Source organism: Theropithecus gelada, chromosome X (genome assembly GCF_003255815.1).
Source record: "Theropithecus gelada isolate Dixy chromosome X, Tgel_1.0, whole genome shotgun sequence".
Lineage (NCBI taxonomy): Eukaryota > Metazoa > Chordata > Mammalia > Primates > Cercopithecidae > Theropithecus > Theropithecus gelada.
In genome coordinates, this window is record NC_037689.1 from 74,184,099 (window position 1) to 74,205,774 (window position 21,676).

The following is a 21,676-nucleotide window of genomic DNA, read 5'->3' on the forward strand; positions in this document are numbered from 1 at the left end:
AGGGTTTCTGTTTAAAAAGTAACAATCCATTTTACTAATTAAAGTCAGCCTTTAGCTTTCCTGTTTGGGAGTAGTCAAAAATAAAATGTCTTTTCTTATTTTAATTTCTGGTTTAATAAACCTGGGTGGTATACATTTTATTCCTTAAAGACTTTTGCAACAGTATCTAATTACATTAGATCGCAAATAATACTTCATCTTGACTAGAATACTTAATTTGAATGCAATCATGTGGCATCCTATCCCTACTCCTAGGAGTGAATGGCACATAGTTTTAATACATATATAGGAAGGCACATTTATAAGGCATATTTGGGATGAAATAATCATTTTAAGCAAAGTAATTGATATGCTCTTCTTTATATGTGTTGGAAAAATCAGAAAAATCAGTTAGCAGTTTGCTTAGTTTGTCAAAAGTCAAGTAATTCCATTGTGATATTAAAGGGCTTGGCTTAATAAAATGTCTAGAGTTACTAGCATAAACTCAGTATCTGATTCATCTTAAAGATATGCTGGCTATGTATAGGTTATACCTCATAATTATTTTCAGAAATTTAGGGCCTGGTGAAAGGAATCTTTTCAACTTCATAAACTCAAATATTATTCCACTTTTGTTTAGTTTAATTCACCATGATTGACATACAAGAGTGGAGTTAAATCATACCAGAATAATGATATTTTCATATTTATGGATTCAAATATATTTTCCCTCTTATAATCATAATGTCTTTATCTTCTTAGAAAACTATAATAATATGTTTTTCTAATATTGTGTAAAATACCAGATGTGTTAAAGGAATACGTGAACAAGTTTTATCTAGGATTTATCCAAAAATAAAAGAAAATAAAAGCAAATTTATTAGAGTGTTTTACTTTTCATTTGATCTTTGTGCTCCTTCTAGATCAAATGGTCTTTAGGCTACAAAGATAAATAAAATATAATACTTGAAAGTTTGTGTCCTTATTTGTATCTTAAATTGAGATTAGCAGTTTCTTCAACAGCAAAGTATAAAGGCATAAGGCAAACAAATAATTAAATTTTTTTCTACAACTACTAGATAATGACACTAAAGCCAATCTTCATTGTTAAAACTGAAATTGCTTCACTGCTTGCATGAGTTACATCCATCTTCTTTTTGTCATTGTCAATGTGTAAAATGCAGTTATCATGGTGAACTAGCTTCACTATAATTGAAAATCCCATCGCTTAGCATCAATTTTCAGTGGTGGAGTATCATCAAATAATATTTATTGCATAGCTCATTTTGAAGCTCAAGGCCACTGTAATCAGAGATTCCTATACATTGCACTTGACATTATAAACAGCTCTTCGTGAATATTATTTGATAAGGCACTTTAAATCTTTAAATGCATAACAAAGAAATACTTATTGTAATGATGCTTTTCAAGACCAATAACTGTTGAAATTTCTTTGGCTACAAATAAAGAAAATATTCGTTTACATGTAATTGTTCTAGAAATGCTATTGTTTTACTAAAGGTAATGGTTAATTGCTGGATACCAATGAACATGATTACATTTGCCTTCTCTAAAAGAAACTTGACTGTCGTCATTCACTTTAAGATGATTGGGACCATTTATCAGTCTAGACGGCATAGAGAAATTGTATCTATAAAAGCCATAGGAAGGATGAAAGGAGCAACTAAGTGCTTCTTGGGTGATGGAGTTTGGCAGCAAAATATTTCCAGGTGCCTGTAATCCATACAACATTTGACTGGTAGAATCAGGTGCTTGTAGATACTGATCACCGGAGTCTTCAGATGAACCACTTTTTGAATTGGTGACCCCCAGGGAAGATAACATAGGCACTTCCATCATGAGTGGGGCTAAAGACTGAGAACTGTTGCTGCTTGCTAGTCTTTCAGGAGCCGGTAAAACAAGAGGTTGCTGTTGCCAAAAATTAGTTGGACAAATCTTGCAGCAAAGAGGCAGGTTGACATTGTGCAGGTATGCCTCTGGACAGGGCATTCCAAGGGAACTTGTAGGTAAATGAAACATAGGTGAAAAGCAAGGTGGAGAAAGTAAGTTCAAAGGAGAGGGGGCCCCTCCACTAGAGGTCACTGGAGATGAGCCACTGCTTCCACCTGTGAATGACAATTCAGTCAATGAAAAATGAACTTGACATTTGATGTTCCTGCTATATTAGTAATCATACCCATCACTATCCCTGCTTCATCCTTAGATTAACTTTCCTTGTGAGTTCACAGTTCTTTTAGCTTCTTTGAGACAGGACCTGCTCATTCCTCTGACCAAAGTTCAATATAGTATCTATACCAGGTATCCCTAATGCCTGGGCTACCCACTGGAACAGGTCTGTGGCCTGTTATGAATCTGGCTGGACAGCAGGAGATGATCAGCAGGCCAGTGAGCATTACCTTACTGCCTGAGCTCTGCCTCCTGTCAGATCAGTGGCAGCATTAGATTCTCATAGGAGCGCACACTCTATTGTGAACTGTGCATGTGAGGGATCTAGGTTGAGTGCTCTTTAATGATAATCTAATGCCTGATGATCTGAGGTGGAACAGTTTCATTCTGAAACCATCGCCTCCCAACTCCCACTGTTCGTGGAAAAATTGTCTTGGCCCCTGGTACCAAAAAGATTGGGGACCACTGATCTATACTACTACCACTATTACTTTTAGCACTACTACTATGTATCATGTATTAAGCATTCATTTGCTCAAATATTGTGCTAGGCACTTGAATCACATTTGTCCAAAGAATTACAAAGAAATCCAATTATGACTCGGAGTCAATTATATCTTACAAACACAAACTAGTTTTATTATTTTAAAAATTAAAATATTTACATAATAAATAATTTTTAGTAATCTTAAAAAATTACTAAAATAAGTACTTAAGATGAACAAATTGATTGGTTGTTTTGGATTATGTAGATTTAATTTATAGATAGAATGCATAGATTTCATGTACATTGATTTTTTAAATTCTTCTGACCAAAGGTATACTGATTTTAAAAATTCCTCTGACTAAAGTTATAATGATTTAAAAAATTCCTCTGACCACTGATTTAAAAATCAGTGTACATGAAAATAGTCTTGTATAAATGAAAGCAATATATTTAAAAGCCTTAGCTTTTTTTCTAATACAAAACAATGAATGGGGCAATTTCCATACTGCATTGTATCTTAAGAGTTGGAAACAATTTTGCAAGTTAAGAAACATAAAGATGACTGTAAGTATTCATATCAATGATGTTTGGTGATCTTTTATGTTTGCCTAGCTCTACTAAAACTAGGGATAATTACAAGGTCCAGGAAACTCAGTGGCTCAAGCCTGTAATCCCAGCACTTTGGGAGGCCGAGACGGGCGAATCACAAGGTCAGGAGATCGAGACCATCCTGGTTAACACGGTGAAACCCCGTCTCTACTAAAAAAATACAAAAAACTAGCCGGGCGAGGTGGCAGGCGCCTGTAGTCCCAGCTACTCGGGAGGCTGAGCCAGGAGAATGGTGTAAACCCGGGAGGCGGAGCTTGCAGTGAGCTGAGATCTGGCCACTGCACTCCAGCCTGGGCGACAGAGCTAGACTCCGTCTCAAAAAAAAAAAAAAAAAAAAAAAAAGGAAACTCTAAACCTTATTTTTGTAAATGTCTGAATTCAAACAATTGGTTATTGGCTGGATTTGACCAAGTTGTTTCTTTTTTTAGTGTTGCTGTTTTCTTAACTGTTTTTGTGTATGTAGACATATCCTAAACCTTCATCAACAAGATTGCAAATATCTTTTATAATAAAGCATTTAAAAGTTATTTAAGAAACTAGTAACTCATTTGCAATTTGAGAGCATTTTGGATATCTTAAATAATTAAGAAAACTGTGTACTTTAACATTTCATGATCATCTTTAACTTTTTCTTTATTAATGTGCATTTGTTTTGACTTGGATATTTTAAAAGTATGCTTCCTAGATGCTACTGGTTAAATCGACACTGTAAAATAAGTGTTTATATATTTTTCATGCAATTCCCTAAACCATATCGAGACAATCATCCAGTGAAATATTTCACCAAATGATTAGACTTCACTTCTTCCCTTTTCAGTTAGTCGTTATGGCATCATGTAAAACTCAACCTAACTATAATGTTGATTTTGCTTGGTAGTTGTAACCTTGAATTAATGGTCAAAGTCAAGCAACTCCGATGGAGTAAAGATAAAGGGATAAAAAATCCATGTCATTTTCAAGTAAAAATTATCCTGTTTATTATTAACTATCAGAGCAAATTAAGGTATTCTTCCACCAGAAAGTCTGCATTATTTAATTGTTATTACTTTGTCATGTAATGTACCATCTGAGAATAAATATCTTGCAATTATTTTTAAATGCTTGTGGCAATTAAATTGTGAAGACTTAGTATTATTTTTAACATTTACTTTCCCCATGGACAAAAGAGAGGAAAATTAGAGCTAAGTGATGAATTTAATGAAAGTTATTTTAACGTGTACTGAAAGGTCCTCATAAAAGATAAACTATTCATTTCAATAGTAACATGTCTGCAAATCAGGCTACAAATGCACCACAGGCATATCCTAAAGAACGTGAGATAGTGAGAGGCTGAAGAATCCAGATGAAATCTGAAAATCATAGGGTGTAAGATAACTTACTAACATGTCAATAAGTCCACAATTACCACATTTCTATTCTCTTCCTTTATGCCAGCTTCTCTCCCTTTATGCCTCTTACCTCATCATTCAGGCAGAGGTACACCCACTTACCTGTAAGTACACATTTTCTTGCATGTACATATCCCTTTGTATAGTATTTGGTACAAGTGTTCTGGATGTTGTTATTTAATTAATATGTAAAAATAAAACAAATGTTCCAAGTTTTCTTACTTTGTGTGTCTGCGCCAAACGTTTTAAAATCGAGAGTGAAAGAAGGCCTCCATGGGTAGGTCTCTAAAAGCCCATCCAATACACCCCTAAAAAAGAGAGTCAACTTTCAGCATCCCCATAATGCAATTTCTGAACATAATGATTTTGAGTTATTTTGCTATGTCGTTTAGATGTAACTATTTTAAATATTTCTCTTTTATACAGCTAGACTTCTGAATAAAATTCAGTTAAACCTAGAATTCTAAAATAAGCAAGATCTTAATACTGAGTAGCAAAGGAGTGGGAGGAAGTAATGTTTTGGACACAAAACATCTGGGTTCCTTTTCTACCACCTACTAATTACAAAATTTAGAGCATTTGAGTCTCTGAGCCAGTTTTCTTATCCTTAAAACTTGTGGGGGGCCGGGCGTGGTGGCTCACGCCTGTAATCCCAGCACTTTGGGAGGCTGAGGTGGGCGGATCACAAGGTCAGGAGTTCAGGACCAGCCTGACCAACATGGTGAAACCCCGTCTCTACTAAAAATACAAAAATTAGCCGGGCCTGTTGGCATGTGTCTGTAATCCCAGCTACTTGGGAGGCTGAGGCAAGTGAATCACTTGAACCCCGGAGGCGGAGGTTGCAGTGAGCCAAGATCACGCCATTGCACTCCAGCCTGGACAGCAGAGTAAGACTCCATCTCAGAAAAAAAAATAAAAATAAAAATAAAAACTTGTGAAAATAGCTATCTAGATCAATATTAGATGTCATTGCTATGCTGCTTACCTGTTTCTTCCAGTATCTCTAAATCCTTTAGCAAAAGGATTTCTTTCTATTTTTAGTTTCGTAATCTATGGATTCAATAGAGAGAGAAAGATAATATCATTGCTTTCAGTGAGAACACTGTCACCGTTGCTTATAGTGGTTACAACCACCAGAAAAGATGTTGCAACATGTAATATGACAATTTAAATAAATGTAACCATATTGCAAGTCATATTTAGAATGGTTAGCTCCTATTTATAAATCATTACTTTTATAAATTACATTCTGGAGTTGCCTTCTCACATAAGATTTACACAATTCATTATCAAACTTGCATGGATGACAATTCAATAAAACTATGATTTTTATTTGGAATTGTGGAAAATGCAACTGATTGCAGTTAGCCTCTATCCCAAGGTCCCTCTGGAGCCATTTCCATTTGCCTGAGACATGACCAGCTTTACCTGTTGGTTTTGGTAAGCCGTTACTGTGGTGAACTCAGTTTCTTTAAAGGAGAATGTTTTAACCCCTTCAGTGGGCAAAGACTGAAGCTGGGACAAGTCAACACTGCTGTCTTGCTCTATCACGTGCACTCGGGGTTTGTACTTATGCATGGATTGCAGAATAATCTGGAGGAGAAATGACCAATGCTGTTAGAAAAACTGGCTTCCAGTCCCCAACCCTAGTTCTCTCTCCTGACCACCTCCACCACGTGCACACAAAAAGGCAATGATGAGGCTTAGGTAACTATTTTGTTATGCCATTTGGCCTCCAACAGAGGCACTCCGAGGGAGGCGCTCCGAGCTAAAAACATTTCCAGAGAAAGGCACCTCAGCGGCACCCGTCAGCAGTGATTCCATTTTCAGATTGAGGCCTTTTCCTGCTTCAAACATTGGCGACCATCTGGTGTGGAAGTGGCACTGCGATCTGCTAGCCTGCTACAGGTTCTCATGGCAGTAACTGATGGGCTTGGACATGGTGGGTAACCTTCTGGCATACCCTACCTCCTAATCTTGGGAGCTTCCGTCTTTCCTTTTGTAGCTGGCACAGTGCCAGACTGGGGAGGGCAGAAGCAGGGATGCACCTAGTTACAATGTGCAAGATCAATAGTACCTATGAGGGTTGGTTGTTGGGGAGGTTTCCAGGCTGCAGTCTGACATTCCCCCACTTGTATCCTTCCACCACACCATACAATACACTGGGTGCCCATCCAACTGCGTGGACTATAGGAAGGCAATCAGAGATCACAGTGATTGCCCAGGAGGCTATGGTGCCTGAGAACTCCCTGAATGGTTCCCTCCTACTCTCCCAGACCAGGCATTCTGGCTTAAACAGGTCTCTTTCTTTCCTCAAACTCCCTATATTCGCCATCCCCAGTTGCCAGCACTCTCAGATGCCAAACAAACGTTTCAGGAGCCCTAGGTTGGCTACTTTACTTACAGGTGCAGGGCTTGGACAGTTCCTAAAAAACACAACATGTGCATCTGCAAAAAGCTTCCTTGGCCTCTCCAGGGTGGCCAGTGGGCAGGAGCCTTGGCACCTCCCTACTCAGGGTAAAGGATTTTGCTCACATACATGGCCTTTGTCATCCATCTCATTGTTGGTGAGTTTCATGCGATCAAAGCTGATGATCTGCCGCATCCAGGTCTCTCCTGAGCAGGGTGAGTCCGGGTGAACATAGAATCTAGGAATGATGCACAGATGATCCGTATTCCCGGCTACCATCCACTGTGAGCTGTGATACACGTACCTGAAAAAACACATGCTGTGGCACTAGGTGCAGCAGGCCAAAGCTGGGAGCTGTTGTGTTCTGTTCCTGAGGATTTTGCTCCAGATTAGCCCAGTGATCTCAAGGGCAAGTAAGCAGAAGATTCAACTTAATTTCTAACAAGCATTCAGGGGCAAAAAATAAACTGTAAATAAGCATATGTCATCAAAATGCAATGAAGTGCAGGGCAAGTAAAATGTCATGAGATTTCTAAGTTTGGTTTGTATTTTCTCACAGAAACCACCACAGAAATTGATCTAACCCATTTTATCTCACAGAGAGAATGGAAAAATCCACTAGCTTTGGGTGTGAAGAGTCTGGGAAGAAGTGGAGGGCTGACAAGTATTTCTGTCTAGCCTACTGTCACCAGTCCTCGTGGAAGTCCTTTTGCCAATAAGGCTTCACATCAAGAAAACTCTTAGGAACACAGTCCTGCACAGCCTCTGGCCGATTTTCACACTATTTCCAATCTCAACTTCCCAGTTTTGCGCCTATTCCCATGCCAGCTGCAACTTGAGAAGCAAACAGCTTTTTCTGCTGTTTTCATACTGCAGCCCCAGCAGTCCTCTGAGCTGAGCCTTCTCCTTGCTTTCAAAGCTAGCTCTGGTTTTGAGGTGGGCTGTCTCCTTGGAGGACCAGGGACCCGCCTCTGTGTCAAATGCTCACCACCCTAGTGTAAACAGCTGTCACCTCCCCATCCCTCCAACCGTGAACTGGACCCCAAGCCCCTGAGTCAAAGTGTTGGCAAGCTGGTGTGTCTGGGATGTATCCCACAAGGGCTTTTTGGCTTTAGAACAATTGGGCCACTTTCAGCCTGCTGTAGGTTGAGGACTTAAATAAAGGGAAAATAACACTTGTACTCTCTAAGACCCAGACATTGCTTCAGGGGAAAGATTAAAGATGGACCAAAAGGCAGGCCTAGACACAGGAACTGCTTGACTGACCTTGAGTGGCAAATTGATCATCCTTCTGGGCTCCTGCTGCCAAAGCAGCACAGCTCAGGGCCCAGTGTGTCCCCAGAAACCCAGGCTCCCATGGAGCCTGGGGATTTCTCCCACAATTCCTTCAATCCCCTTCCCTTCTGGCCACCAGAGCCCACACCCTCTGCAGTTTACACAACCAAGGCCAGAGCAGTGGGTAGGGAGAAGCTTGGGGTACATTTGAAGCTCTAATTAGTGCCCTAAATTCACTGCATTCCAAGAGGGGATGGCGGCAGAAGAGAGGAAGAAGACTTCTCTTCTTTCACTGGGAAACCCAGTTTGAAAAAGAAAATTCAACTCCCAAAGCCCACAGGAGAGCAATCGCTCACCACCACTCCCCATGCTAGAGTTTTCAAAGTTGCGCTGTTAGGTTGCAGGTCTGAAGGTTCAAATCCCTGGCCCTAGCCTGGGCATGGAGTACCATCCTATGGGGCCCATTACCTATAGCGTTTGGAATCCACTGGCACCACATCGATGGCCACATAGTACTGCTTCCCTGGATCCAACCCTTTCACTTTGACCCGAACAGAGGGGAACATCCGCCTGTAAGAAAGAAAATAAGGACTGACCCAAGAGCTTTTAGAAATGTTTGGAAGAGGGAGTGGCTCTGGACAAATGCTGACTCCAGTAAAAAGTGAAGGGATTCACAATACCCTTCCCATTTCAAAATAGCAAGGAATAGCATTTGCAAATGAGAAAAGATGGTTGGTTGTATACTTGACTGAACAAGTATGGAATTTCTAAGTGGAGCAGAATATTATTATCACAAGGCTTTGTTCATGTCCCTCCCCAACCATAATAAAAAGCTATAGAAGAGAAAGTATGAGAGAAAAAGCTGTGTCCCAACCTCCTTTTCAAGGGTACTTCCTGTGAAGCAGATTTGTGGAAGGCTGAAATTTGTAAGACTCACAAAATAACCAGCTGCAGTGAAGTGGCTGTCCCATGCCAAAAGGTGGCTATGGGAATGGCTCACCTCAAAATAACCTGGGCCAGGTCTGGCGGGCGCGAGGAACTGTGACATGGAATATTGTCCATGGTTATCTTAGAGGCCTTAACTGAGAGGTCTGGCCACAGTCTAAGACCAAAGTCTGATTTTTGTCTTATACTACACAGGCAGGAGACGGGGAAGTGAGTTATTGGAGTCATAGTGTACAGGAAAGGAAGAATGAGCCACTTACATGGGGCCAGGTAAGTCTGAGCCCTATCAATTGAGGGGCTATGGCTTTCTACTGTATGTCAGGGAGTTGGGGAAAAGGAACAGAGGAGTACCAGAGCATGAAACTGGAGACTCCTCATCTTACCAGAGCGGTAAATTAAGTGCCTGATGTGTGCGACCCCTGTGAACAGCTTGGGCAGAACCGAACCTGCCCGCTTTAGTAATGATCATCTCAGTCCCGATGTCATGGAATCTCTTCCACAGTTCAGATCCTTGAAGCTCCATTTGAATATCTTTCTCTTCCAGACTTTCAGAGATGTTGCCATCGCCGCTGTCGCTGCCGCAGCCAGAGGAAGCAGTTGTTGAGGACTCTGTCTTAGGTTGTTTTTCTGCTGGACACAGAAACGCGCTCAGGGTTTAAGACAGCGTCACAGTTCACATGCCCACTTCTCGCTGGTGCCTATCTTGGAGCAGACAGGCCTTGTACCTTCCCTAGGAACTTTGGCGACAGATTCCCCAAGCTCCGCATAACACCCTCTGCGTCCGCTTAATGGAGAAAGAGGGGCCGTGAAAGGTGCAGCCCCGCTACCACCCCCCACCCGCCCGCCTTTTTTTTTTTTTTTTTCTTCAGATTTGCCAATCCTCACTCTCTTGGAGACGTTGGTAACCGAGACTGGATGCCCTCGGGATTTGGGAACTCGCCCTGCTTCCCATCCCGGGATACAACAGCCACCCGCTGGCTCTGAGAGCTTCCCGCGAAGGTAGGAGGAGGATGTAGGAGAGACTCACTTCACAATCATGTAGGGACCCTCCCCTTTACCGCAAATAAACTGCTGTATTCCGGGAAGGATTCGGAGGCGCTGAAACTTCCCCTTCACCAGGTGGTCGAGGTGTCCCGCGGCTCCTAATGTGGCTCTGGCTGCGTCGGGACGCGAGCCAGGCGGAGAGATGCGGAACCAGTAAGCTCAGGCAACCGGCTCAGGGCAATGGGAGTACTTACCAAGCGGCTCGCTCTTCCCTGCAGCGCTGCTCCTTCTCTCCTCCTCTTCCTCTCCGCCCTTTTTCTCCTGCAGCTCAGGCTGCTCCTCCTGTATTGGGTCCTGGAATTTTCTTTTGCTGGGTCTCCCCACCAAGGCTTCCACGGAGAAGGCACGCGCCCGAGAGCTCAGAGCCATCCCTGGAGGGGGTGAAGGGATTCTTTGCAGCAAAGTTTCAACCTGAACTGGGTTAGGGAGGGAGGGGGAGACACAGGCGGAGGGCACAGAGGGTAAAGGAAGGAGGGAAAGCAGGAAAAACAAAACAAAACCAAACCCAAAACCCAAAACCCAAATCTGAAAAACAATTTCTGGATCTGTATTCAAATAAATCAATTTTGTGTGTGTGTGTGTGTGTGTGTGTGTGTGTGTAATTTTTATATATACATATATAGTTTTTGTTTGAATAGACGAAAGAAAAGGAGAGGAAGATCAAACTAGTATATATGTCCTTCAAGGTCTAGTCTCCCTTCCTCCCAGTGGACATGTGCAGACCATTAGTCCTCAAATCCCCGATTCCAGGACCTGGCAGAGCACAGAAATTGGCAAGTGCCCGCCTTTTAGGGAGCAGACCTGCCGCCAATGGCGGCTCAGGTTGCTGGGATTGGGAGTTACTGTTGCATCCAGTGAATACCCAGCCGGTCACTGCCTCCACTGTTTGTTTTGGAAACTATTGGAAGCATAAAAAACACAGTGAGTGACACTTCATAGTCTAACAGGGAGGGGGGTTTAAGGGCTTGTTGGAAAAAAAGCTATAGATAGGGAGGTAGAGAGAGGAGAAAAGGGAGACACAGGTTACGATTTTATATTAAATTATAAAACTCAAAGACATGCGAAATAATTGCCCACGAGGGGCCACTTTAAGCAGATCCAGAGAGATGTATCAGGGTCTTTTGCTCTCCAGTGAAGGCACTGGGAAACAGAAAGGAGCACAAGCTTTTGGGGCCAGTTGGCTCTGCAGGTGGAGTCTCAAACTAGGTGAGCAGCAGTTGTGCCAGTTTATCCTCTCTCTTCTGGTAGTGAAGTGAGGATAGGCAGGAGTCTTCCAGTTGCCACTGTCAAGCATCAGAGAAAACTTGGATCTTCAAGCCCTGCCTCTGCTAGAGCCCAATATTCCTATACATAGCCTTTGTTTTTTTCTCACAGGACTTAATCAGCAAACATAGTCTAAAAACTCCAGGGCCACCAGCAGGGCAACAAAAGGGCCTTTGCTCCCAAGAATGTGCATAACTCAAAATGTTTGGATTAAGTGATTGAGTCCAGTGTCTCCTGGAATATATTCTTGGGCTGGATTTTACTTTTCCTTAAACTGAATATACAAGTTTCTTTTTCTTTTTCTTTTTTTTTTTTTTTTTTTGGGAAGAGACTTGTCTACGACGTCCAAAGAACACGTTTATGTGTGCAGATATGAGATGTCTGCCTGTGTGCACATGACTTGGTCACATACTTTTCATCAGAAATAAGAAATCAAGTGCCCCTGGATTCTTTTGCAGGTTGCATCTTAACTAATGGCATTTGCATTTTTCCAGAAAAATTATATTATTCACCTCTGACACATTGGTAAAAAGGGCATGTAAAGCCGATCCAAGTTCATTTAAAATAAGATGCAACTTGAAATAACTTATAATATATGCCAATACTGGAATCTGGGAGTAAAAGACCTGTGTGTCCTTTTAATTTCAGCTACTTAGGTACAAATGTGCCCTGCCACTGTGATGGCAGTGGTAGTAGTGGTGGCAGGGGGATATTCAGCCATAGGGAGGAGATCTTCAGGCAACTGGGTATGACTTTAAACACTCCAAAAATCTCAGTATGGCCAAGGGTTAGTTACAGCTTGGATGCCGCTGAAGGGTTTGGCTCAATCATTAGTTATCCACTGCTCACCATGCAGAACTGAGAAAGACACTGTTCCTATCCTAGACAGGCAAAGTGAACCTCACAGGGCAAGGCCACTTTCCTATAGGGAACTTGGGCTGGAAAACAGCCACATCTGCATGTGATCTTTGCCACATCTCTTAAGAGCATTTGTTTCTTTTTGCACCCATTAAAGTGGGGGGAGAGTGTTCATTTCCTCTTACTCAGAAGATATATCTATCTATTATCTATCTATGTATCTATCTATCAATCTATCTATATTTTATTTATTGCATGCTCTTAGCTAAAATACACAGCTCAAAAACAGAAAAGTCGAGTTTATTTGTTAATTTTGGAGTGCAATTTACCATGTAATATTTGTGTTAGTATCTCCTAATACAGGCATTTTCTTGCCTTTAACTTTAGCTCACTTTATTGTTAAAAGGCAGGACATTACCTTGTATAGAAAGGGACAACTTTGCTTGGTATCTTTTTTTTAAATAGATTTTTGTAAAAATAAGGCAAAAGATGTTTGTTGCAATGTCTGTGCTAGTATTTTAGACTACCTAACATATGATGTGATATTTTGAAATCGAGAAAATAGCATATCTTGGGTGTAAGTTTCTTTCTCAGAAGAAACTTCTTTCTTAATATTTATTACATGCATGTAATTTAGTCATCCAGAATTTTTTATTTTTTAATCTGAACTTTTTCCATTCCCATTTCTGTATATATCTGTTGACATCACTGGGAGATATGTAGCTAAGCTCTCCCTTGTATGTACTAGACTAAAGTATAGTTAGTTCCTGTTAACTCGTATCTGAGGGGGAAAATATTGCATTATCTCATAACTAACTTTGCAATCTGGTCAGCTGCTGAAGCACTGGGTTGTCAGGTATTGGGGGCCTGAGGCGCATATACTAATGCCAGCAATTCATTCTCCACACCTGGAAGTCTCTTTGGGGCATCTCTATATTTCATCCATGAACACCCATAAACCTTTATAAGAGACTCTTCAACAATGGAGGGGCAGGAAAGCATGTGGAGATTTCTGAGACCCACAGGGGCCCACAATAGAAAGAAGAATATGTTTTTTAAGTTTGATAATAGGAAAATCCTTACAGTAAAATGTTGGTTTTGAATTGTCCACTCCCCGTGATTAAGATATTTTGGCATAGTTCCAAGCTTATAGAACATGAATCTGAAATAAGCTACTCATGGCCTTTTTTTTTTTTTTTTTTTTTTTTTTTTTTTTTTTTGCCATTACTTGGGCAAGACCTCCTTTGAATGAACACTCTAATGAACACTCTAATGAAAGCAGAGTCAGGAAATGTAATCAGCTTCCCCGCAACATCATTTGAGTACCTGAATTCAACTTTGCCTGCGCTAGCTAAGTTACATGAAGAAATAAATTATCTTTGTTTGCTTAAGTGAGCTTCAGCTGGGTTTCCATTACTTGTAGACAAAAGAATCTTGACAAATACACTCATCTTGATAAAAATTTGGAAGATCACCTTCTTCTTCTTGTTTTCTTTCTTCCTTTCCGCTTCTTTCTCCTTTGTCAATACTACTGGTTATGAGAATAGGAAAATTATATGCTATTGACTAAATTTTACTTTCTACATGAATTCTTCAGGCTATGATAATAAATAGGAATAAGGCTCAAGCAGTACACCATATAAGAAGACAGACTTTGGATTCAGACTGACCTGATTCAAATTCTGACTCTACTTTCTATCTGAATGACCTTACACAAGTCTTTTTAATTTTTTTTTTGCATTCAGTTCTTTGTTTTAACCATTTAAAGCTATTATTTCTAACACTTTTATCATACAGTATGTTTCTGTAAGTGTGTGTATATATCTGAGGGTTTAGTAAAAAAAGAAAAAAAAAAACATGCAAACTGCTTAGGACAAAGCCTGGAACATAATAAGCACTCACAGATGTTTTCAAAATTAAAGAGATGATGGGAGTTAATTTCAAGAATGTGCTAATCTTTCTATCAACTATACAGCTATGAATTATTTGAGGCAAAACACTCGAAGTGGAAAACTTTGGGATCAACATTGGAACCACTAACTTTTGGTTAAATCCTAAAGCAGATTCAAAAGGTTGAAAGTCTTTAGGGAAGCCAACTTTCTTAAAGAAATTCAAATACTATTTTAATAAATAAAATTAGTCAATTAAACCAGAAGATTGCATTTGAATTTCAAAAATCCATAGGAAACATGTCTTCTAGAATACATGACCTGTTTTTATCAATTTTATCCTTGGAAATATATCTTTGGTATTTGTCAATGCAATGTAAGTGTATGTTCTTATATGATTAGATAAAATATGTTAATGACAAGACCCTAACTCATAGGTGTGTTCTTACTTCAGGAAATTGAGGGACGTGGCCTAATTAATATTGAAGTAATTCTCACACTGAATCCCTCAACTTCTGGTTGGCTTAATTCAATATAATCTCTCAAGAAGACTGTGCTTTTATTCATCTAGTCATTGAGTCATGCGCGTCAAACTTTGTTACTCTTGCTCCTCGGTAGAGTAGGGGAAGAAAAAGTAGAGATACAAATTCTTATCTGTGTTCACTGTGTTCTTCTCATGGGGAGGACTGGAAGCGAAATGCTTATGCTTGCAAAAACTTTAGCTACCGGAAAATGTATTCTGTTGAATTTAATCGTGTGTTCATATTGCTATCAAATGGTGAAGGCCTTCCTATGATAATAATTACAACATTAGGCTTCAGTTCATTGTATTTCTCATTCTAACAGAAGTATATCAAAAGCATACAACTACATTTTCTTATTTCTTCACTGGATTAATAACTTAAGGTCGATAGAATTTTTAAAAATTTCCTAGGAAATTTGTCCCCAGAATTATGGGGACAGTTTTGTAGTTGGCTAATTTTGAGCAGGATAAATGAATAAATGAAAAAGATAAAACCTGTTTGAAAGTCCAAATGTTAACTGCCCTATAGTGATTCTAGTAATTGCCAGAAGAGGCATTGTATAGTCACCATTCAGCTGCCTTTGACTTCCTGGAGCAGTGAAAATAATAAATAATTGTAAATGCATCCTTTCTCTTTTAGTCCTCAAACACTCTCCATTAAAACATTGAACTTAAGGCCAGGTATATGGGTTCACACTTGTAATCCCAGTGCTTTGGGAGGCTGAGGGAAAAGGATAGCTTGAGTCCAGGAGTTTGAGACCATCCTGAGCAACATAGAAGATCCTGTCTCTACAAAGCATAACGAACAAAATTAAAGAAACACACACACACACACACACACAACAACAACACCAAACTAGAGTCAAACCCAGTCCTTTTCTATGTTACCTCTCCTCTCTGGTGCTCCATTGGAACTTGCACAGTCATATATTAACTGAAGGCTCAATCAGGATTGCTGGACATCATATTTTTTCATGGGTTGAGTTTGTGGTATGTGAATTTTAGGTTAGGTCATTTTAACTTGGGTATACTTGGGTATTATGTCTTATACATTTCTTTTACTTACTCCACCCCCATGTTTCCTCTTTCCTGTTTCCTTTTCTCTCTCTCTCTTTTTTTTTCATGCTGTTTTTTTTTTTTTTTTTTTTTTTTTTTTTTTTTTGAGACAGAGACAGAGTCTCACTCTGTTGCCCAGGCTGGAGTGCAATGGCATGATCTCGGCTCACTGCAACCTCTGCCTCCCGGGTTCAGGTGATTCTGCTGCCTCAGCCTCCTAAGTAGCTGGGATTACAGGCACATGTCACCACGCCCGACTAATTTTCATATTTTTAGTAGAGACAGGGTTTCACCATGTTGGCCAGGCTGGTCTTGAACTCCTGACCTAGGGTGATCCTCCTGCCTTGACCTTCCAAAGTGCTGGGATTACAGACTTGAACTGCTGCTGGCCTCATGCTACCTTTTAAAAAATGAGGATGAGAGTCAGAGTTACCTCCAAATATGCTATGTGCATCAGCCCCAAAGAAAGTGGGCTAGGATTTGAAAAATGACTGCAGGTGCCAGTGTGATATTTTAAAATAGATAATTCAGACATGTAGCAAAATATCACTGGCTCAGATCACTTGAACGAGGATATGCCAAGTTTATTGCATCAATGAAGTTTTGAAAAAAAAATACTGTTTATGAAGAATGATTTTATCTTCCTAAAACCAGAAAAATGCTTGCTTTACACCCTCTTCCCCTACACACGCTTTCTCACCATGCAGTCCTCAGATCAGTGAGTCATTATCTGGCTCTGCCTAATTTGGGCAGCCATGAGCCCAACAGAAGCAGATCCTTCTGTTAAGAAATAAATCATCCTGAACTCCATTGGGCCCACCAAATCTCATGCTGATCTTTTCACTATTTAATTACTCCTGGTTATTTACAATATATTTTCCTCTTCTTACCTTGGCACCCTACCCCATCATTCCTAGGGCATGTGAATAAGGTACTAAAGGTTTCTTTCCATATTCTCATAATTATTTGTATTTAATCAGGGCTTTTCAATGCCTAACAACCACAGATGTACTGACAGTCAGAAGTATTTGGTAGTAGGCTGAGGGATTTTCCCTAAGTCTATCAAAACACCAAATATAGGCAAACACTTATACTGCCTGTGCTTGAAGCCAATCTATGCCTTCTTTCATACACTGTCTCCCTTCCCAGGGTCCCCACATTAACATTACTAGACAAAAAACTGCTCCTTCATGAAATAAATGTTTGTAGAGTTAGTAAATCCTGATCGATGCTCCAAGGGGCAAAAGCGAAGGCTTTAATAATTAAGAAATAAAGACAAATTTTAAAAAAATACAAAAGAGAAATCACAGAAGATAATAAGGTATCCATGGGGATAACTGAAGCAAAGCAACCATATCACCCTACAGCAAACTCCCTGACATGCCTTTCATAGCCAGGTGCTTTCTGTAGTCTCCTTCTCTAGTTTGAAGAGGCATGTGTGTGTGGTATGCGTGCTTGTGTGTTTGTGTTACAATGCAGTATATGAACTCAAGCTCTGGTGAGAAAAATCAGGAATAAATAAAATAAAGCAATTTCTTTTGGCACACTTTGATGTTCCCTCTCTCACCCCAATGCCCATGCTTTGGGACTTCAGACCTCCTCCTGAAATCAAGTGAGTGCAAAGAGGATCCAATAATCCTGCTGCCTCTGTGATCTAGAGCTCCTTGGGGAAGAGCCTCGGTAGAAAGTACCACTGCTTAGAGCCCTTGGCTAGGGCCACTTTTCAGTGTTAGACACCTGCCACTCAGCTCAGTGGCTACCATGTTGGCTTCAGTCCTTACCTTCCAGGAGGCACTCTCGTCCCTCCACCTTGCTCCCTAGCTCTCTAAACAAGATCTATGAGCCCTAATGCATAGTATCCTGGGCCTGGGAGCCTTCTGGCAACATTGCTACCTAGGAGAGGGACTATTGCTGCATTCTTTGGGTATTACAGCATACTCTCAACCTACTGGACAAGTCTAGCCTTCATTAATTTTAAGGAGCACTAACATTCTACTTTCAGTCCCCCGAGAGGTAGTGATGGCAAGATCTCTGTCACAAAACCCCAGCTGATGAAAGATGAAACTGACAATTATCACTTGGACTTTCCTAATGTTAGGGACTTGGTTAGTGATAGTTAACAGGAGAGGCAGAGGCTGAGGAGAATCCCTGTGCCAATGTCCCCCTAAAACCTATAACACGGTCAGTAAGGCAGAGGTATTTACCTGGAAGGCAAGAAGCAGTGTGTTGCTGTGTCAAGAGGCCAGGCCAGCCCAGTGATTCTGAAGTCAAGTCTCAGTCAGAGCTCATTCACTCTGCATATGCCTGCAGCCGCTCTTCTCAAGAGCCCAGAGAAGAGTGGACTAGAGCCAGAGCACAAGAGAACGTGGTGTTCTGGCCCTCAGCTGTGGGAGAGGCACTTGCTACTTCCGGGGTTGGACTCCAGCAACTTCTCCCACAGAAGACATGCTTTTACTCAAGGTTGGCCATGAAGTCACAAAGACAGTCTGTGATTTCAGCTTTCAGAGCTTCAAGGCTGCAGGCACCACGCATCCTACCTCAGCCTCCCTGTTGTAACCATACCTGGTTGCATCCTGCTCTGAGCTACAGGATAATGCACTTGGAGAAAAATGCCTTTGAACCAGAAGTGGATTGACTTTACAAGTCTAGTCAGCTCATTTCCATGCCCAGCAGGAGCACTTGCAGTTGGAAAATGCTTTTCAATCCTCAATCAACAACAGCAGCTCAGAAGCTCCACCCAAGGGGCTCAGCTCTGGAGTCATCCACTAAGGGACCCATTCAGCCTCAGGCAGTGATTCCCAGGCAGTGTAGAGGCTCTTAGTGGCCAGGATCCCTCTCTCAGTCCACAAGCGCCACATAAACAAAACTTTACGCCTCCGAAAGGAAAGATCCAACACACACACACACACACACACACACACACACACACACAATTTAATGCACAGTGAATTCCAGAAATGCCTTGGCTGACACATTTTTCTGCTGCAAAATAGAACATGTTTGATTTTTACTTGTTGGTTTATTTCTCCAGGGTAACTCAGAGAGAATCGAAAGGGGCTTAAGGCCCTAAGCCAGAAGACTTTACTAGCAATAAGTGATCCATAGGTCCTTGAAAAATCAATGCTTATTTTATCCTCTAGTGAAGAGGCTCTCAGAGAAGAGAAGACAGGTTCCAGATTAGTGTGGTTTAACTGGATGAATTCTATAGCTTTTAAATTTATTTTCTCCATTGCAGAGGGTACCATACCTTTCAAGTAATGCAGGAAATCCCAACTAAACCCCTCATTGGGCTACCACACCACAGTGTCATGGATAACTAGGAAGGACCCAGGGGATTCCCCAAATAAAACCCCTGAAGCAGATAATTCCTGTTATAACCCTGCCTGAAAAACCAGAGGCCAAGGAGGACCACACATTTCTTATCAATATTGAATGCCAAATAGTGAGGGTGATATTTCTGATGGATTTATAAATGCATTCCGGTGTTCCCAAGATTTCCAACTCACAGTCAACCACACCTAAACCCAAGGGATTATTTTTTATTTTATTTTATTTTATTTTATTTTACTATTTCATGTGAGAGTTTTAAATGTCTGAAGAGGACTACAGTCTCTCTAAAGTATTTTTCCTGGCAAATATTTTCCCTTCTCTCAAGAAAAGTAAAATAGTGATTACATTTTATTTTATTTTATTATATTATTTTATTTTTTACTTTCCCCTTTACTTTATCTTGATTTTTAAGCTAAAACATGTCACGGTAATGAGTTTCAGCCATTTTTGAAGATAACTCAGAGACAGGATTTTCCAAGAATCCTTCTACACCCCCTGAAAGAAGAATGTGTTTGTGTCTTCGCGCTCCTGTGTGTGTGTTTAGGGAGAGAAGGTTGCAAATAAGAACAGTATGTGAGCCCATCCATAGAACTACGTGCATTTTGAAACATGACAAATCTGTTTCTGTTACTCGTTTAATGTCGGGAAATGTGTTTCCTGTCTTAATTGGGGCTATTCACTTTTGGTGATATTTAAAACGGGCCAAACGGAGTCAAGTTGATGTTTGGTTAACCACGAAGGAAATGGCTTTTGATCAGGCAGGCAATTACTAACCAAATTTGGTAACTTCCCAAGCAAAACAAAGGAATTTGTTAACTATTTTTCTTCTACAGTAATGTGCAAGGCAATTATTTATGAATGAAAGAGAGTTTTCCGTGCTGGTGAGCAATAGGCAGCGGGGAGTGAGCCACCAGGACTAGACTCTCATCACAAAACATCATTTCCAAACTCAGGGCGGGAGGGAGTGTCCTTTTTGTGTCCCTCTGTGTGTATATGCCGGAAGGAGGCTAAGCGCAAGTGCCAGCATAATCCTGAGGTGGCAAGGTCTCAGCCTGCTGTAACAGAAGAGGCTTGTGGCTACGTCATAAACAATCCTATCCAGGCAACTCAGGAAACAGTGTCTTTCTTCCGTTCTCCACTCTCCTCTGTGAGCTCTGTAGTGCTCCGTTTCAGGGCCGTGGCAGTCGGGGAATACTTCTGGCCTTTGGGGTGAGGGCTTTTGAGAGACCAGGCTCTAACGCTCCGCAGAACCAGGTAGTTAGCCACGGACAAGTGTTACCAAAAACTAAATTCAACATGATTACATGTGAAGTGCTAGATGTATACTGCCTGGGTAGACGCGGCAGTGGCGGTCTTCTGGGGGCAAATTTTGGCATTCCAAAGAGGCTCATCTTTTCTCATGACCTTAGCAGGTGCACTCAATTCCCGGCGGCTCCTACAAAGTCGTACCCAAGGAAGCAGTCCAATAGAAGAGAAAAAAAGGCTTGGCTTCTCAAGATTCAGGAGATTTTGACAGAGTTCTGGGGCGACACCACTCACAGGTGCGGGGCCTCCAACAATAACCACTACCTTTTCTTCCTTCCTTCCTTCCTTCCTTTTCTTTTCTTTCTTTCTTTCTTTCTTTCTTTCTTTTTTTTTTTTTTTAAGCTTGCTACCTGGCTACATGTTAACTCTTAATCCTCATGTTGCTACATGTTAACACTTAAACCTCACAGCAGCCACAACAAATGAGGTAGGTAACTTCATTCTCCCATTATCCGCGTCAAGTAATCGAGATTTAAGAGAGTACATTAATGGTGGAGCCAGCTGCCAATCTCCAGCTCTGTGGTGACTCTACAAGACCACTGCTCAGGGATCATCAAGCAAGGAATTTTTAAACCGTCTGCCATCATTCCAATAGCCTGCTCCTGCCCCAAGTCCCCGCGGTGATTATCAGAGGGCCCAGGGGCAAAAACCCGGCTGCAGCTTCTTGGAGCCAGCATAAGCTATCCTATTTTGCATGATCCTTTGTCTCCTTGGTGCTGCTCCTGGAGGGAACCTGAACTTCCCAGCAGTTCGCGGGGCGGGCGCCTTCTGCGCACAGCCAGTAACCTAGCTTTCTTCCAGCCAAGCGTACCTCACAGGACCTTTGCGACTGTAGAGCTTGAATCTTGACTTAGTAATTTAGGTCGCGAATGACTGCTCTGGGCTCCAAGATGTGTTCAGAAGTTTGGGGTGAGGTTGCTGCATTCATCAGGGACTCCAAAAACCCTTTCCTGTGATAGTAAAGCTCTGTCTGGGTCAAACAGGCCGTTTTACAAACACTTTAGAAAGTCAAAGCACAAGTGCCATTTTCTGGTGCTCCTCTGAATCGCTGTTACCCAGTTATATCATCCGACCTGTGACTCAGCTTCCTACTATCTTCCTGGACCAGCATGACCTTTGAAAGACCAT

At 41.2% G+C, this 21,676-nt stretch overlaps 1 protein-coding gene across 3 annotated transcripts; it reads right to left on the reverse strand.

Annotated features, from left to right (window-relative positions):
• Window positions 1-840: 840 nt before the first annotated feature.
• TBX22 (T-box 22) lies at window positions 841-18,249 on the reverse strand. Of its 3 annotated transcripts, none has more exons than XM_025372978.1 (9): window positions 18,118-18,249; window positions 10,519-10,695; window positions 9,731-9,907; window positions 8,804-8,905; window positions 7,190-7,364; window positions 6,079-6,243; window positions 5,636-5,700; window positions 4,873-4,958; window positions 841-2,105 (listed from the first exon to the last, which is right to left on the reverse strand). In XM_025372978.1, the coding sequence occupies exons 4-9, from the start codon at window positions 8,899-8,901 to the stop codon at window positions 1,495-1,497; spliced, it is 1,200 nt and encodes a 399-aa protein (XP_025228763.1). In that variant the 5' UTR covers window positions 8,902-8,905; window positions 9,731-9,907; window positions 10,519-10,695; window positions 18,118-18,249; the 3' UTR covers window positions 841-1,494. The 3 variants fall into 3 exon arrangements, with proteins under 3 accessions (XP_025228763.1, XP_025228761.1, XP_025228762.1); XM_025372976.1 differs by having other exon boundaries at window positions 9,727-9,907; XM_025372977.1 differs by lacking the exons at window positions 10,519-10,695; window positions 18,118-18,249 and having other exon boundaries at window positions 9,664-9,901.
• Window positions 18,250-21,676: the final 3,427 nt, after the last annotated feature.

Bases quoted from the DNA above. Each gene is read 5' to 3' on its own strand.
- TBX22 (XM_025372976.1), bottom strand. From the start codon at position 10,693: ATGGCTCTGAGCTCTCGGGCGCGTGCCTTCTCCGTGGAAGCCTTGGTG. The intron at 6,244-7,189 runs GTATGTGAGCAA...TTTCTCCTCCAG, and splicing joins AGATGGATGACAAAGGCCAT to ATTATTCTGCAATCCATGCA. The intron at 2,106-4,872 runs GTAAGAAAACTT...TGTCATTCACAG, and splicing joins GTTTGGCGCAGACACACAAA to GTGGAAGCAGTGGCTCATCT.